This window comes from Rana temporaria, chromosome 3 (genome assembly GCF_905171775.1).
Source record: "Rana temporaria chromosome 3, aRanTem1.1, whole genome shotgun sequence".
In the NCBI taxonomy this organism is placed as follows: domain Eukaryota; kingdom Metazoa; phylum Chordata; class Amphibia; order Anura; family Ranidae; genus Rana; species Rana temporaria.
Genome location: NC_053491.1, coordinates 458,728,296 through 458,745,784, shown reverse-complemented (window position 1 = coordinate 458,745,784; position 17,489 = coordinate 458,728,296). Strand labels below are relative to the sequence as shown.

The 17,489-nt window shown below is 46.9% G+C and overlaps 1 protein-coding gene across 1 annotated transcript in view; it reads right to left on the bottom strand.

The window, feature by feature from the left end:
* Positions 1–11,120, bottom strand: part of LOC120933499 (transmembrane 4 L6 family member 5-like) — a 52,355-nt gene extending 41,235 nt beyond the window's left edge. Inside the window, exon 1 of the mRNA XM_040346737.1 lies at positions 10,873–11,120. Within this exon, the coding sequence (XP_040202671.1) occupies positions 10,873–11,055 (183 nt within the window). The 5' untranslated portion in view covers positions 11,056–11,120. The remainder of the gene's footprint in view (positions 1–10,872) is intronic.
* Positions 11,121–17,489: the final 6,369 nt, after the last annotated feature.

Genomic DNA, 17,489 nt, shown 5'->3' with positions numbered 1-17,489 from the left:
GGGGCCCCTCTCCCGCCACCGATAACGGCGATCTCGCGGCGAATCCGCCGCGGAGACCGCCGTTATCGTGTACACCACCGCCCCCTGAAAAGATGAATATCTCGGTTGTGGCAGCAGCTGCTGCCGTTATCGAGATATTCAACTTTAAAAAGAGGATGTCTTTTTGACATGGGGCGGTGGTCAAGAGGTTAAACTTCATTTTTCTCGGCTCGTTGTAGTGTTGTACGTCACCGCGTTCTTGAAGTTCGGAATTTCAGACAAGATTTGTGTGACTGTGTGTATGCAAGACAAGTTTGAGCCAAAATTCAGTCGGAAAAAAATCCACGGTTTTGTTGTCGGAATTTTCCAATCGTGTGTACGCAGCATCAGAATATCATTAAGATGTTTAACCTGTATTGTAAAAGGATTTTTATCTAATTGTCTACAGCCTACAGATAGTACTATCGCTGTATTTTCACTTTCTTTTCATAATTTACTTACTCTTGTTGTTCCTCGTGAGTGCGATTTTCCTGATCTTTGAATTTCCAGTGAATGGTTTTAAAACTCATTTGAACTGTTTCAAGAAACAGGTTTAGCCATTTATTTTTTCTTAAAGCGTAGTTTAACCCAAAAGTGGAACTTCCACTTATTTGCATCCTCCCCCCCTCCAGTGCCACATTTGGCACCTTTCTGTTGGGGGGGGGGAACTGGGACCTGTTTTTGACATGTCCCCCTTCAACCATTTCCGGAGACGGGGCCGCGGCGCTGTCTCTTGGAAGTTTGGCCCCCCTCCTCCTTCTTCTGCCGCCAGGCCAATTAGAAAGTACTTCACGCATGCGCAGTAGGGAGCCGTCTGTGAAGCCAAAAGGCTTCACTGCCGGTTTCCCTTAGTGACGATGGCGGCAGCAGCACCCTACAGCTGATCTGAAGATCGGCTTGGGTGTCGTCATTGTGGGCTCCCTGGACAGGTAAGTGTCCATATATTAAGACACCAGCTACAGTATCAAGGTGTTAGGCATGTACTTTTACCTTTTAACTACTATATGTCCCCATCTGTTCTTAGTTCCTTAGTTGGAATGATCGTCAAGGGAAGTACTTTTGTTCTGTGTTCTAGGGAGAAGTCAGGCATGTCACCAATATGTCCTCTGCCTTGATGTTGATAGTTGCTAAAGTTGATTCTAGAAGAATGACTCCAACCCACTCTGAACCTCACTGCACCCTTCCTTCCATCCCACTCTGAACCTTTCTGCACCTTTCCTTCCATCCCACTCTTAACCTCACTGCACCTTACCTTCCATGCCACTCTGAACCTCACTGCACCTTTCCTTCCATCCCACTCTGAACCTCACTGCGCCCTTCCTTCCATCCCACTCTGAACCTCACTGCACCTTACCTTCCATCCCACTCTGAACCTCACTGCACCTTTCCTTCCATCCCACTCTGAACCTCACTGCACTCTTCCTTCCATCCCACTCTGTACCTTTCTGCACCCTTCCTTCCATCCCACTCTGAACCTCACTGCACCCTTTCTCCCAACCCACTCTGAACCTTCCTGCACCTTTCCTTCCATCCCACTCTGAACCTCACTGCACCCTCTTTTCCAATCCACTCTGTACCTTTCTGCACTCTCTTTTCCACCCCATTGTGAACCTCCCTGAACGCTTCTTTCCACCCCATTCTGAACCACCCTTAACCCTTCTTTCCAACCCACTCTGATCCTTTCTGCACCTCCCTATCCACCCCACTCTGAATCTCCCTGCACTCTCCCATCCACCCCAAACTTTTCTGCACCCCCCTTTCCATCCCACTCTGAACCTTCCTGCACCCTCTTTTCCACCATAGGTTAAATGTCCCTGCATACTCTTTTCCACCCCACTCTGAACCTCCCTGTAACCTCCTTTCCACCCCACTCTGAACCTCCCTACACCCTTCTTTCCACCCCAATCCGAACCTTTCTGCATCCTCCTTTCCACCCCTCTCTGAACCTCCCTTCTACCTACTTACCACCCCAATCTGAACCTTTCTGCACCCTCCTTTTCACCCCACTCTGAACCTCTACCTTATTTCCACCCCAATCTGAACTTTTCCGCGCCCTCCTGTCCACCTCACTTGGAACCTCCCTGCACCTTCCTTTGCGCCCCACTCTAAACCTCCCTGCACCCTCCTTTCCACCCCCCTTTTAACCTCCCCCAACCCTTCACTCCACACCACTGAACCTCCCATTTCCTTTTACTCGGTGGCGCATGGTATCCTCCATGTGTGCAATGTTTGCTGGCACACAAATTCCAAGGACAATTGTGCAGTGTGTGAGAGCACATATTTGCTGTTTTGAGTCTGAACTGCAGCAATGCCTGTCACTTGCAGCAGCTCTGAGATCCATCCTCCTTTTCATCTGTGACTGTCTATGCTGGTGGCTCACGTGGATGTAGTAGATGTAGCAGCGAGAAGTGTGATAGCTGGGGGTGGCATCTGTGGGGTTTTTCCATTCAAACCCTGCCCTAAATTCTGCATTTAAAGGGGTTGTAAAGGTACAATTTTTTCCCCCTAAATAGCTTCCTTTACCTTAGTGCAGTCCTCCTTCACTTACCTCATCCTTCCATTTTGCTTTTAAATGTCTTTATTTCTTCTGAGAAATCCTCACTTCCTGTTCTTCTGTCTGTAACTCCACACAGTAATGCAAAGCTTTCTCCCTGGTGTGGAGTGTCGTGCTCGCCCCCTCCCTTGGACTACAGGAGAGTCAGGACACCCACTAACACACAGTTTTTTTCTCTATCTGCAATGTAGACCGTCCTGACTCTCTTGTAGTCCAAGGGAGGGGGTGAGCACGACACTCCACACCAGGGAGAAAGCCTTGCATTACTGTGTGGAGTTACAGACAGAAGAACAGGAAGTGAGGATTTCTCAGAAGAAATAAGGACATTTAAAAGCAAAATGGAAGGATGAGGAAAGTGTAGCGCCTGTGTACTTTTCAATACAGGTGCTATGTTAAATTTAGTAGGATGAGAGAGTTATTTGCTTTCATCGGGGGTGATCTGTTTAAACTTTGGATGTTGCCAGCCCTGAACTGTCCTGTGGGTCATTCTATGCTCCAGAGATGTAGTTCCATCTCTGGATGGCAGGTGGCGCCAGAGGGGTCCAGGCGGAGCCACTCTTCCCCAGCTGTCAATTAGAGGAGCGTTTCCCTCGCGGGGCATGCTGGGGAGGGGTATTTCTGTGGCGGAGGCCATTGCTCGGGGTTCTTCGCGGGTTCCTGGTTTCATGTGCGGCACCCACCTTTATGGTGTGCGCACATCACGGACCCCGGCAATATGGCCTACCAGGCCGGGGGGCACGTGCTACACGGAGTTCCTGACTCTGGGCCCTCAGGGCTCAGAGCAACTGAAGCTACAATGGGGCCCCAGTGACTTACTAGGTCCCCACCCTTTGAGAGAAAGATCCCAAGCTGGCTGTGCTGTTCGGTGGGGAGTCGGTCTGAGGTGAGCCCCGGAGGCAGGTGATCCAATAGGGCTTGAACAAAACCATCGGGGATCTGGGTGACCGAATACTGGCAGGTTGTATGATGCAAACTGTCAGTCGGTGGCACCCCAAATTATTCAACTGGGAGGATTCGCTCTACTTTCATGTTCCTGAGTACTGGGCCTGTGGCAGAGACCCCTTTACTAACCTAAAATCTAATAGAGCCAAGTCGGTGGCAGAGACTTGTTCCTTCTCAGTGGTTCCGAGTGACGCCCTGGCTGCCAGGCCTGTGAGAGGGACCTGTCCAGGGGCACTACACCCACTCTGGCTGGAGTGGCGACGAAATAAGCATAATCATTGGAGGCAGGACTGCTTCTTCTATCCATAGCCTGAATCTGCAAAGTTTATTCTTCTTCACCAATCTATTCTATCTACCTCGAGTTGACTGTTGGTCGGTTTAGACCAGAAATAAAAGCATTGAAAATGTCAACCAACTGTCTGGACATTCCGTCACTGCTCTCATCATCACCATCAACCCTAGACACATCACAGAGGTAACATAATTATGCCATCCCAAATCTAATCAGCGGCTTCTCCGGGGGTAGCGCTACATAAGTGAAGGAGGACTGCACTAAGGTAAAGAACTTATTTAGGATTTTGTTTTTTTACCTTTACAACCCCTTTAACATTCCACTTTAGCTTCCTAGCGTCTTCTAGGGGGATGTCAGGCATGGCACCAGTTTGTCCTCTGCCATGGAGTCTGGGTGCCATCTTGGGCAGCCTGTGTCTGATTGAACAGAGAGTTCTCTCAAGAGTTGGATGGCCATATTCGAAGGCGAGGGGTCTTATACAGCCCCTGCTCTGTGGCCAGGTGATGTGCTCTGCAGTGTGGGCAATGCAGTCAGGGATAGATATCCACTTGTGATGGGGAGAGATAGGCTGAGCCTAGGCATGGGTTCCTGTGAAGAAGGGAAAGTCTAGGGACAACCAGGACACCTCCTGTTTGTACCCAGTGACGGGAAGAAGGAACTTCTCCGCATGTAAACAGCATACCAGTCTGGGGTGAGCCTCCACATTGGTAGGACAGTTCAGCATCCCTCCCAGCAGATCATTTAATCAGTCACAAACCAACCTGTTTCAGGAAGCAAGCCTCCAGCATCCTACTGAATGTAAACACTGTGAGCTAGATTCACGTAGGAGAGCGCATCTTTGTGCGGGCGTAACGTATTCTATTTACGTTACGCCTCCGCAACTTTCACAGGCAAGTGCAGTATTCACAAAGCAAAGTTGCAGCGGCGTAGCGTAAATAGACCGGCGTAAGCCCGCCTAATTTAAATGTGGAAGATGTGGGCGTGTGTTATGTAAATTTATTGTGACCCCACGTAAATGACGCTTTTTTCGAACGTCGCATGCGCCGTCCGTGAAAGTATCCCAGTGCGCATGCTCCAAATGAACCTGCAAAAAGCCAATGCTTTCGACGTGAACGTAAATGACGCCCAGCCCTATTCGCGAACGACTTATGCAAACGACGTAAAACGTGAAAAATTTTACGCTGTTCCGACGTCCGTACCTAACATTGGTACGCCTCATCTACGCCTCATAGAGCAGGGGTAACTTTACGCCGGAAAAAGCCTTACGTAAACGGCGTATCTGTACTGGGACGGCCGGGCGTACGTTCGTGAATTGGCGTATCTAGCTGATTTACATATTTCTAGGCGTAAATCAGCGTACACACCCCTAGCGGCCAGCGTAAATATGCAGTTAAGATACGACGGCGTAGGAGACTTACGCTGGTCGTATCTTATAAAAATTCGGGCGTATCTGATTCTTTGAATCAGGCGCCAAGATACGACGCCTCAGACTCAGAGATACAACGGCGTATCCGGACGGCGTATCTGGATACGACAGCCTTATATTTGATGTGGATAAGTGCCTAGTTGCTATCACTAGGATGCAGTCACTAATCAGCTGATCATTTCCATCCAGTTTAGTTGATTTTTCGGCCAATTCAATTCTAAGGCCCCATACACACGAGAGGATTTATCCGCGAATACGGTCCAGCGGACCGTTTCCGCGGATAAATCCTCTCGAGGATTTGTGCGGATTTCTATGCGATGGAGTGTACTCACCATCGCATTGAAATCCGCGCCGAAATCCTCTGGCGATGACGTGTCGCGCCGTCGCCGCGATTATGACGCGGCGACGTGCGCGACGCTGTCATATAAGGAATTCCACGCATGCGTCGAATCATTACGACGCATGCGGGGGATCCCTTCGGACGGATGGATCCGGTGAGTCTATACAGACCAGCGGATCCATCCGTTGGGATGGATTCCAGCGGATAGATTTGTTTGGCATGTCAGCAAATATTCGATCTGCTGGAATCCATCCCAGGGGAGAAATATCCGCGGAAACAGATCCGCTGGAGTGTACACACCATAGGATCTATCCGCTAAAACCCGGCGGATGGATTCTATCGTGTGTATGGGGCCTAACAATTTGCTCATCCATGTCTTTATGGACCTTGCTGTGTGCTCTGGTCCAAATCATTTGGTGGAGGGGGGATTATGGTGTGGGGTTTTTTCTCTCAGGGAATGGGTTTGGCCCCTTAGTTCCAGTGAAGGGAACTCTTAAGGCGTCGGCCTACCAAGACATTTTGGACAATTTCATGCGCCCAACTTTGTGAGAACAGTTTGGGGACGGCTCCTTCCTGTTCCAACATGACTGCACACCAGTGCACAAAGCAAGGATCCATAAAGACATGGATGAGCGAGTTTGGGGTGGAGGAACTTTATTGGCCTGCGCAGAGTCCTGACCTCAACACCTTTGGGATGAATTAGAACAGAGACGGCAAGCCAGGCCTTCTCGTCCTACATCAGTGCCTGACCTCACAAATGCGCTTCTAATAGAATGGTAAAACATTCCCATAGACACACTCCTAAACTAGGGTAACCACATTTCCAAACTACCATTCAGGGACACCCTCCCTTCCCAAAAATCAGCTTGTGCTGTAACAAATCACAGCACAGTGATTGGACACAAGAGGCATGATTTATGATTTCTCCAATCACAAGCAGGGGGCGGGGCTCTGCTCCTCCAGGCATTCCCGGCCAGGACAAGTACTGTCAGTGAGTAAAGCAGTGATGTGGCGACCTTTTTTTGGGTCATCAGATTGGCCAGGGGGGGGGGGGGGGGGGGTGGCTGTGTCAGTTTCATTTTGGGACACTGTATTGTCCTGGAATGAATGTATGTGAAAATAAATACTGCGCAGGTCTAAACAATCATAAATAGTGTGAGACCATTTACATTGGATGAAAAAACAGTGAAAATGAAAAATAAAAAATATGTAAAGCCAAAAAAAAATAATAAAAGGCTGCTGCAGCTCAAAATGTCAGATAAACATAAAATACAGATGAAAATTGGTAGAAGCTGCGCTGCAATGTGAAAAAATCAATATAACAGTCAAATTATAATGTGTGCAATGCACACAAATCATTAGTGCAATCTAAAATAAACAAGTGAAAGGTGCAGAGTCCATATGAATGGATGTATCACAGAGAAAATCAAGATGACAGAAAGTTCTCCGAATGTGTGAAAGGTATCGAGATAATATCCAGTGAATCTGTATAGCAGATGAAAGTATCCTCCACCGTTAAATCCTAGCTGCTTACCAAAATGATAAGTTAATCAAGCATGAAACCAAGCATGTGACCATAACAGCCAGATCCAGGATTCCAGGGTATATTTTCACCTTATCTCAGTTTCACATATCAGACCATTCCTTCTCCATAGTGTGACCCAAAAGAGATAAGGCTGACATAGCGTGATACCGTAATAAATTTTTTAATGATAAAAGTAATGCACTTACAGTTATGCAGTTAAAACAGTGCGTGTATAATAATAGCCGGCCGGCTCTACTGTCCGCTCGTCCTTCCGGGTAGACAGCGCGGTACGATTAGTGGTGACGTCAGCATGCCGCTCCTCCCTACGCCGTTTCGTCACAACAATGACTTCTTCCAGGGGCACAGGAAGAAGTCATTGTTGTGACGAAACGGCGTAGGGAGAAGCGGTGTGCTGACGTCACCACGAATCGTACCGCGCTGTCTACCCGGAAGGACGAGCGGACAGTAGAGCCGGCCGGCTATTATTATACACGCACTGTTTTAACTGCATAACTGTAAGTGCATTACTTTTATCATTAAAAAAAATTATTACGGTATCACGCTATGTCAGCCTTTTCTCTTTTGGGTCACACTATGGAGAAGGAATGGTCTGATATGTGAAACTTTTGGTAATATACTGTACTTTTGGTAATATACTGTATTCAAGAATAAATTGTCTTTTTTTTAAACTTTAAATATTAACTAAATTATACACCAAACTTTTTCCAAGGTTTTTACCCAATTAATCCATTATTCGAAACATTAATCGGACAACTAATCAATTATGAATACAATCGTTAATTGCAGCCCTAAACATTTGTGTGAAACATTTATAAAATTGCTTGAGGGACACCGGTTAACCTGCTCCAAATAAATGGCCTCTCATTGACCTCATCATTTATTGTTTTTTTTTTAAAAGCAAATTTTACTTAAGGCCCCTTTCACACTACTGCGACTTCAAAGTCGTGCGATTTTGCCACGATTCACTGCCCTGATTTCATGGAATGCCTGTGTAAGTGGCATCAAAATTTGACCAAAGTAGTGCAGGGACTAATTTAAAGTGGGCACAACTTTAAGTCGTGCCAATATGAATGGAAGTCATTGAAAATCATGGAGAATGACTTGTCATGCGATTTTGCAGTCCAAAATCGTGGGACAAGTCGTAATAAGTGTGGAAGGGGGCTGAGCAGCTCCTTGACCAATTTTTTAGATTCAACAAAAGTTTGCTGGTAGCAAATGTTAATCTTACAACAAAATCAACCACTATCATGTTAGAAGTATAGCATACACATACCTCCCAACATTTTGCGATGGGAATGAGGGACACCTACTAACAAACGTATGTAGGCATAGGACACGCCCCCTGCCAAACCCCCTTAAAGGAGAATTAACCTCAAAGTTAATTAAATCCACAAGGGCTTTTTTTTACCACTAACTTTCCTTTATATTGGCTTTTAAAATGTACAAATGCAGCAATTTAGAAATTGGATGAAAGGTTTAGCACTGGGGAACACTTTTTGAAAGATAAAAAGTGCATTCTAGCCCTGGTTCACATTGCTTTGAAATCGCACTCTTCACTTGAAGTAGCGCAATTTCAAAGTAGCAAGGTCAGCCCAATTCCAGGTGCTACCTGATAGACATCTGTGTGGCTTTATGCACAGATGTCTATTGAAGTCGCACCTGAAATCGGCAAAAGTAGTGCCGGAACTACCTTTGCAAATTGGTGCGGCGCCGCAAAATCATTGTCGCACCGATTGGAACAGTGCCATTGCCTCCAATAGGCTGTGACTTGTCATGCGATTTGATCTCTCAAATCGCTGCAATGTGAGCCTAGGCTTCATACACAGACAGGGCTGGACTGGGACAGAAATTTGGCCCTGGACTTTATCCAGACTGGCCCACTTTGACAGGTCTCTCCCATGGCGGCTGGACAACTCCCGCACCCCCCCCCCCCCCGGCCACCCAAGCCCCCTCTCCCCCTTCACTAGCCACTAGCCGTTCTTCTTTATTAGAGTAGAACGACTGGTACTGGTACTCTTATAGGCAGTACCAGTGGGGAAGCTAGACATTATTTCACCCGGGGCAAGGAATCAGTTCGGTGCTCCCCCTTATGGGACAAGATTAGGCAGAAGTGAGAAACTCCCAGGCCATAGCTGTTGAGTCAGCTGTCTGTCCCCTCCCCCATGCTCCTATGTCATCCCCCCCCTGCTCCTCTGGTCCTCCCCCTGCTTCTCTGTTCCCCCCAGGTGAGCGCTGCGGGGAGGGAGAGGAGGTGAGCGCTGCGGGAAGGGAGAGACAGAGGAGTGGAGGGTGAGCCATCGGCCTACCGTGAGCCATCGGCCCACCGGGAAACTCCCTGTAGTCCCAATGGCCAGTCCATCCCTGTACACAGATGTCTATTGACGTTGATCCTGAAATTGGGTAAAAGTAGTGCAGGAACTCCTTTTGCATCGATTGGAACAGTGCCATTGCCCAGAGGCGTTGCTAGGGGGTGCGGTCCGCACCGGGTGACACCCGCTAGAGGGGTGACACCATCCCATATTTTTTATTTTTTTTAGCTGACATGCCCAGCCTGCCCTGTGCAATCCCAGCCTGCCCTGTACCACCCCAGCCTGCTCTGTGCAACCCCAATCTGCCCTGTACCACCCCAGCCTGCCCTGTACCACCCCAAACAGCCCTATACCACCTCAGCCTACCCTGTACCCCCCCCCAAACAGCCCTGTACCACCCCAGCCTGCCCTGTACCACCCCAGCCTGCCCTGTACCACCCAGCCTGCCCTGTGCCACCACAGCCTGCCCTGTACCACCCCAGCCTGCCCTGTACCACCCCAAACTTTCCCATGCCACCCCAACTTGCCCTGTGCCACCCTAACTTGCCCTGTACCACCCCAATCTGCCCTATGCCACCATAACTTACCCTATACCACCCCAACCTGCCCAATGCCACCCTAACTTGCTCTGTACCACCCCAACCTTTCCCATGCCATCCCAACGTACCCTATGCCACCCTAACTTGCACTTTACCACCCCAACCTGCCCTGTACCACCCTAACTTTCCCTATACCACCCCAAACTACCCTATATCACCCTAACAAGCCATATACCACCTTAACCTGTCCTATACCTCCCCACTACACCAACCTGCCACTATACCACTCTATACTACCCTAACCTGCCACTATACTGTCATTTACAGGGGCTGGTTAGGGGTGCGCCCCGTGCCCGTGCGCTGCCTGCTTGGTGCTGGGCAGCCTAGACAGAGGGGGGGTGACACCATGTTTTACCGCACCGGGTGACACCAACCCTAGTGACGCCACTGCCATTGCCTCCAATAAGCTGTGACTTGCCATGCGATTTGATCTCTCAAATCGCTTGACAAATCGCTACAATGTGAACCTAGGCTTCATACACAGATGTCTATTGAAGTCGATTCTGAAATCGGCAAAAAAGTAGTGCAGGAACTACCTTTGCAAATCGGTGCGGCGCCGCAAAATCATTGTCGCACCGATTGGAACAGTGCCATTGCCTCCAATAAGCTGTGACTTGACAAATTGCTCCAATGTGAACCTAGGCTTATATACAACTTTATAGATCAGATCAAATTGAGGGACAAATGAGGAGGGAAGAGGGACAGAGGAACATTGCTCCGATTCAGGGACAGTCCCTGGAAATCAGGGACAGTTGGAAGCTATGGCATACATAGGAATGAACATGTATATTTTTTTTACATTTTAAATAGTATTTTGCATTAGTAAACTGAAGGGACTCATCTTACATTAATGCCGCCTCCTAAAATCCCCAAAAACGAGGTGACTTCTGTGGTCAGCTTAGTCCACGGCTCTTTAGACGGCTCTGTGCTCCATCCCGGGAAAAACAGAATGGCGTTACATGTGATGCAGATGATGGCGAGAGCGATGAGGGTGCATCCGATGCATCTGGTACACTTGTCCGTACACATGGTGAGAGGTGGTGAGCACTGGTGGAGAAAGTCCCTTGGCCACCCTTATAAAGTGCAGCCACAAGATGAGACCAGCCTCCAAGATTACACGTAGTCGCGGTATGGGAATATGGAGTTTGGACTGACTCTACAAGACAGAGATGAGATTCTCAGAGATACCGTATCACCTAATAGAGTTATATGATATGTGGGATGATAGCAGAGAGGTAATTCTATTTCATGGATATTTGTCGTAAAGAAAAAAAAAATACGAAGGCTGCCAATGGTTACCTCCTCTTCTGAATGACTATAGTTCCTTTCTTGGTCCTCACAACATTCCACTTGCTTACTGGGCACATATACCCCCCTTCCTGCCCAGGCGAAACTTCAGCTTTCAGCACTGTCACGCTTTGAATGATAATTTCGTAGTCGTGCGACGTGGCTCCGAAACAAAATTGACGTCCTTTTTTTCCCACAAATAGAGCTTTCTTTTCGAGCGACAATTTTGAAAAAAACACAATGGCCGGGATTCAGAAAGGAGTTACGTCGGAGTATCCCCAGATACGCCGTCGTAACTCCGAATGCGGGCCGTCGCATCTCGGCGCCTGATTCATAGAATCAGATACGCCTCAATGTTGCCTAGATACGAGCGGCGTAAGTCTCCTACGCCGTCGTATCTTAGGCCTTGTACACACGACCGGATCTGTCCGCTGGGATTATTTGGTCTGATGGCTGTACACACCATCAGACCAAATTCCCCACGGACAGGATACGCGGTGACGTGGCCACGACGATGACGCGTCGACGTGCGAGACCCTGGAAGGTCAATGCTTCCACGCATGCGTCGAATCACTTCGACGCATGCGAGGGCTTTCGGCTGAGCGGACGTGTCCGGTGAGTCTGTACAGACGACCGAACATGTCCGACGGACAGGCTTCCAGCGGACATGTTTCTTAGCATGCTAAGAAACATTTGTCCGCTGTAAACCTGTCCGCTCGGCCGGGAATCCGGTCCAGTCGGCCGTACAGACGACCGAACATGTCCGCGGAAACTGGTCCGCGGACCAGTTTCAGCAAACATGTTCGGTCGTGTGTACGAGGCCTTAGGGTGCAATATTTACGCTGACCGCTAGGGGCGCTTCCCAAGACTTCCGCGTCGAATATGCAAATTAGGTAGATACGCCGATTCAGAAACGTACGTCCGCCCGGCGCATTTTTTTTACGTCGTTTACGTAAGGCTTTTTCCGGCGTAAAGTTACCCCTGCTCTATGAGGCGTAGCCAATGTTGAGTATGGACGTCGGGCCAGCGTCGAATTTTGCGTTGTTTACGTCGTTTGCGTAAGTCGTTCGTGAATAGGGCTGTACGTAAGTTACGTTCACGTCGAAAGCGTTGACTATTTGCGGCGTAATTTGGAGCATGCGCACTGGGATACGTTCACGAACGGCGCATGCGCCGTTCGTAAAAAACTCAAAGAACGCGGGGTCACCATTAATTTAAATAAAACACGCCCACATCATCCCCATTTGAATTAGGCGGGCTTACGCCGGCCCACATACGTTACGCCGCCGTAACTTAGGGCACAAGTTCTTTCTGAATACGGAACTTGCGCCCTAATTTACGGCGGCGCAACGTATCTGAGATACGTTACGCCCGCAGAAAGATACGCTTATCTTTCTGAATCCAGCACAATGTTTTTTACTTTTTGCTATAATAAATATCCCATTTTTTTTTTTTTTAAACGATTTTTTTCCTCAGTTTAGACAGATTCTTCTACATATTTTTGGTAAAAAAATCGCAATAAGTGTATAGTGATTGGTTTGCGCAAAAGTTATAGCGCCTACAAAATAGGGGATAGAATTATGAAAAAAAATGTATTATTTTATTTTTTTTACTAGTAATGGCAGTTATCTGCGATTTTTGTCAGGACTGCGATATTACGGCAGATACATCGGACACTTTTGACACTATTTTGGGACCATTGACATTTATACAGCGATTAGTGCTGCACTGATTGCTGTATAAATGTGACTGGCAGGGAAGGGGTTAACACTAGGGCGGCGATCAAGGGGTTAAATGTGTTCCCTGCTAGGTGATTCTTACTGTGGGGGGAGGGGACTGACTGGGGGAGGTGACCGATGGTGTGTCCCTATGTACAAGGGATACAGCATCAGTCTCCTCTCCCTGACAGGACGTGCATCTCTGTGTTTACACACACAGATCCACGTCCCTGGCTCTGTAACGGCCGATCGCAGGTAACTGGCAGACATCGCGGCCGTCAGGCACGCGCATCGGCAACAGAGTGACGCAGCGGGCACGCGTGCCCCCCCAGTGGCCGTGAGGATCCGAGGACGTCAATAGACATCCTCCTGGCATTGTAGAGCCACCTTCTGGCCGTCAAATTACAATGGCCTGGGTTTCAAGAAGTTAAAGTTGCTATCTTGAAACAAATATGCAGATTAGGAGTAGGTATAAGATTCGAATGCAAAAAAGCAGCACACTAGATAAAAAATAAAAAAAATAATAAATATATATATATATATATATATATATATATATATATATATATATACAGTGGATCCTTGGATTACAAGCATAATCCACTACAGCAGAATGCTTGTAATCCAAAGCGCTCGCATATCAATACGGGTTTCCCCATAGAAGTCAATGGAAAATAAGACAATTCTTCCTGCATTAACTTCAATGGCATGCAGTACCGCATGTGGCCAAAGGTGGGGGGGCGCCGGAGAGCCTTGTAAATACTCAGGGACAGCTCGGCTGATCTCGAAAACCCTTGGAAAGTTTCGGGAACAGAGTATTTTTGCATATTTCCGAGTGATTCCGAGTATTTCCAAACGGCTCCGAACCGTTCCGAGTATCACCGGCGCCCCCGCACCTCTGGCCAAATGCGGTACTGCACCCCCTATTAGCTTGAATTTTGCTCGAATTGCGAGACAACACTCGCAAACCGAGTCAGAATAAAAAAAAAAAGTTGCTAGTCTTTCAAAATGCTTGTTAACCGCGTTACTCGTAAACCATGATTCCACTGTATATATATATATATATTGTGTACAGTGCTTTGGAAAAGTAATCACACCCCTTGAAATTTTCTACATTTTGTCATGTTACAACTAAAAAACATAAATGTATTTTATTGGGATTTTATAAAAGTCGTGTTGCCCCAGTGTGAACCGGTGTTCTGACGAGCTGGTTCTTACCATCGGTATGGTTCCTTCCAGAGTGCGCAGACGCAGTCCGAGCCGATGGAAAACTCTGAGCGGGAACAGCTATTCATCAGCTGTAGACATCCTCGCTCCGGATGGCTGTTTATACACTCTATAGTACACGCCGCTCTACACAGCAAGGACCAGCAAGGGGCGGATGTGATATTGACCAGTGGTTTTTTGATTGGATATCCACGTCGCTTGTTACAGCAAGGGGCGGATGTGATACTGAGCAGTCCTTTTTTGGGGGATGTTTTTTCTCAATAAAATAGACGTCTCACATCCGCCTCTTGCTGTATAGAGCGGCATGGATAACCAATCAAAAAAGCACTGCTCAATATCACATCCGCCCCTTGCTGTGTAGAGCGGCGTGTACTATAGAGCAGTGTTTCTCAACTCCAGTCCTCAAGGCGCCCCAACAGGTCATGTTTTCAGGATTTCCCTCAGATGAAACGGCTGTGGTGATTACTAAGGCAGTGAAACTGATCAAATCACCTGTGCAAAATAATGGAAAGCCTGAAAACATGACCTGTTGGTGAGCCTTAAGGACAGGAGTTGAAAAACACTGCTATAGAGCGCCATGTATAAGCAGGCATCGGGAGCGAGCTCGTCTAAGCTGACAATCAGCTGTTGAGGCTCGGAGATTTCCGTGGCCTCCTACTGCGCCAGCGCAGTCGAGGCAGAAACCATATCGATGGAGGAACCAGCTCGTCAAGACACCGGCTCTAAGAGCTGGTTCACACTGAGGCGACTCGTCAGGCGACACAGCCGCCTGACAAGTCGTGTCCCATTGTATTCAATAGAACCGTTCTAATAGGAGCGACGCAAGTTGCTCCGACTTAGAAAAAGTTTCTTGTACGACTTTGGGGGCGACTCGGGGCGACTTGCATTGACTTCTATACAGAAGTCATTTTGCATTTCGCCGCTGAAGTCGTCTTCAGGACGCCTTGCCGAGTCGCCCCCGAAGTCGTGCCGCCCCAGTGTGAACCGGCTCTAAGGGTTTACAAACAGTTTAATATTTGTTTTTTCTGGACTTGTTGAACGGACTTGTTGAATGTTTTAACTTTTTTTGCTGTTACAATGATATACTTTGTTTCTTTTTGTTTTTAAACTTTACTGTACGTTTGCCAGTGTGTGGAAGCTATGCTCCACACTCCCTCTGCTGGCTAGTTCTCGCTACTCTCTCGGTGCTAACGTTTATACATAAGATATAGACAAAAAATACCAGTATCCATTTTTTAGCATATATATTTTTTTTTTAATTTTTTTTTTGATTATACAGTCGTATGCAAAAGTTTAGGAACCCCTGACAATTTCCATGATTATCATTTATAAATATTTAGGTGTTTGGATCAGCAATTTCATTTTGATCTATCAAATAACTGAAGGACACAGTAATATTTCAGTAGTGAAATGAGGTTTATTGGATTAACAGAAAATGCACAATATGCATCAAAACCAAAACAAAATTAGACAGGCGCATAAATTTGGGCACCCCAACAGAAAAATCACATCAATATTTAGTAGAGCAGAAATAACAGCCTCTAGAAGCTTCCTATTGCCTGTAATGAGTGTCTGGATTCTGGATGAATGTATTTTGGAACATTCCTCCTTACAAAACATCTCCAGTTCAGTTGGGTTTGATGGTTGCCGTTTTTTTTATATATTTTTGGGGGATATTTATTATAGCAAAAAGGAAAAAATATTGCATTTTTTTTCAAAATTGTCGCTCTATTTTTGTTTATAGCGCAAAAAATAAAAACCGCAGAGGTGATCAAATACCACCAAAAGAAAGCTCTATTTGTGGGAAAAAAAGGACGCCAATTTTGTTTGGGATCCACGTCGCACGACCGCGCAATTGTCAGTTAAAGCGACGCAGTGCCGAATCGCAAAAACTGTCCAGGTCCTTTACCTGCATTTTGGTCCGGGTCTTAAGTGGTTCTCTCATGATTGGATGCACCTGTCTATGAATTTCAAGGCTTATGGCCCATACACACGATCCGAATATCGTACGGTAACGATCGTGCGATGATGGATCGTACGATATTCGGATCGTGTGTACACTACTTTCGACACCCGATTCCGACCGTGGAACCGATCAAAATCGACGGAGCAAGCTCCATAATTTTTATCGCACGATAGCAGAACGCACGATAATCGTTTAATTTGTACAGCGATCGTACGTTCAAAATCGTAAACTACCGATTGCGCATAACAGGAAGCAGCTAATAACCCCGGAAGGACAATAACAAAACCAATCCGGAAGCAGCACATGTACGCAATCAATGCTCCGAAAGAACGTCCTGCGAACGATACTTCATTAAGCAGACTCTCGGCGCATGTGTCGTAAGCTCCGCCCCTTTGTGCCTCTATATCACACAACAGTCTGCGACATAGGGCGAGGCAGCAGCATGGAGAAGGGAGAGCAGAGCACGGCTGGGCCTAAGAAAAATCGGGGCCCAAAAAAGGCAAAGAAGCCATTGAAGGCCACACCGATGAGCAGGCAGGAGATGCTGGAGCTTGTGAGCTTTCTTGAAAAATTTGACTATGATGGTAAGCTTAAAACTTACCAGAAGCCTAATGCACGGAAGGATCGGATCCTGGAGAAAGTCATACAAGTTATCGAGAAAAAACATGGGATTCTGCGCTCCAAAGACCAATTAAGGAAAAGATGGTCCGATTTGAAAAATAGGGAACAAGCCCAACTGAAAAAAATCCATGTGCTCATAGAAAAAAGTAAGTTGCAATGTGATGTTAAGAATGTCTCCTCTTTTTAAACATTTCTTTTTTAGTTTTAGTGTAAAATGTTTTTTTTTTTTTTTTTCTAGGGAAAAATAAGCAAAAAAACGCCCAAAGAATAAATTCTACAGTAGAAAACGATCCCTTGCTTCAGCGTGCGACAGGTATGTTCAAACCACAAGATTGATTTTGACCTCATGTGCACATACACCCCCTTCCTACCCCAACTAAATTTTACCTTCCGGCACTGCATAGCTATAACTAGCATTTGCAAGCCCATGCAATGTGGATCCTAATAAAAATAGGCGTACTTTGTGTTTGCACCCAAACTAATAAGTTTTCAATTGGTGTTATTTGATCATCTGTTTTTTTTTTTTACCAAAAAAAAAAAAACATGTTTGCAAAATACAAAATAAAACTTTCTTTTTGCTCTCCTTAATAGCCCATTGCTTTAAAACCCCCAAACATTCTGTTAGTAAAGTTTAGGCCAATACC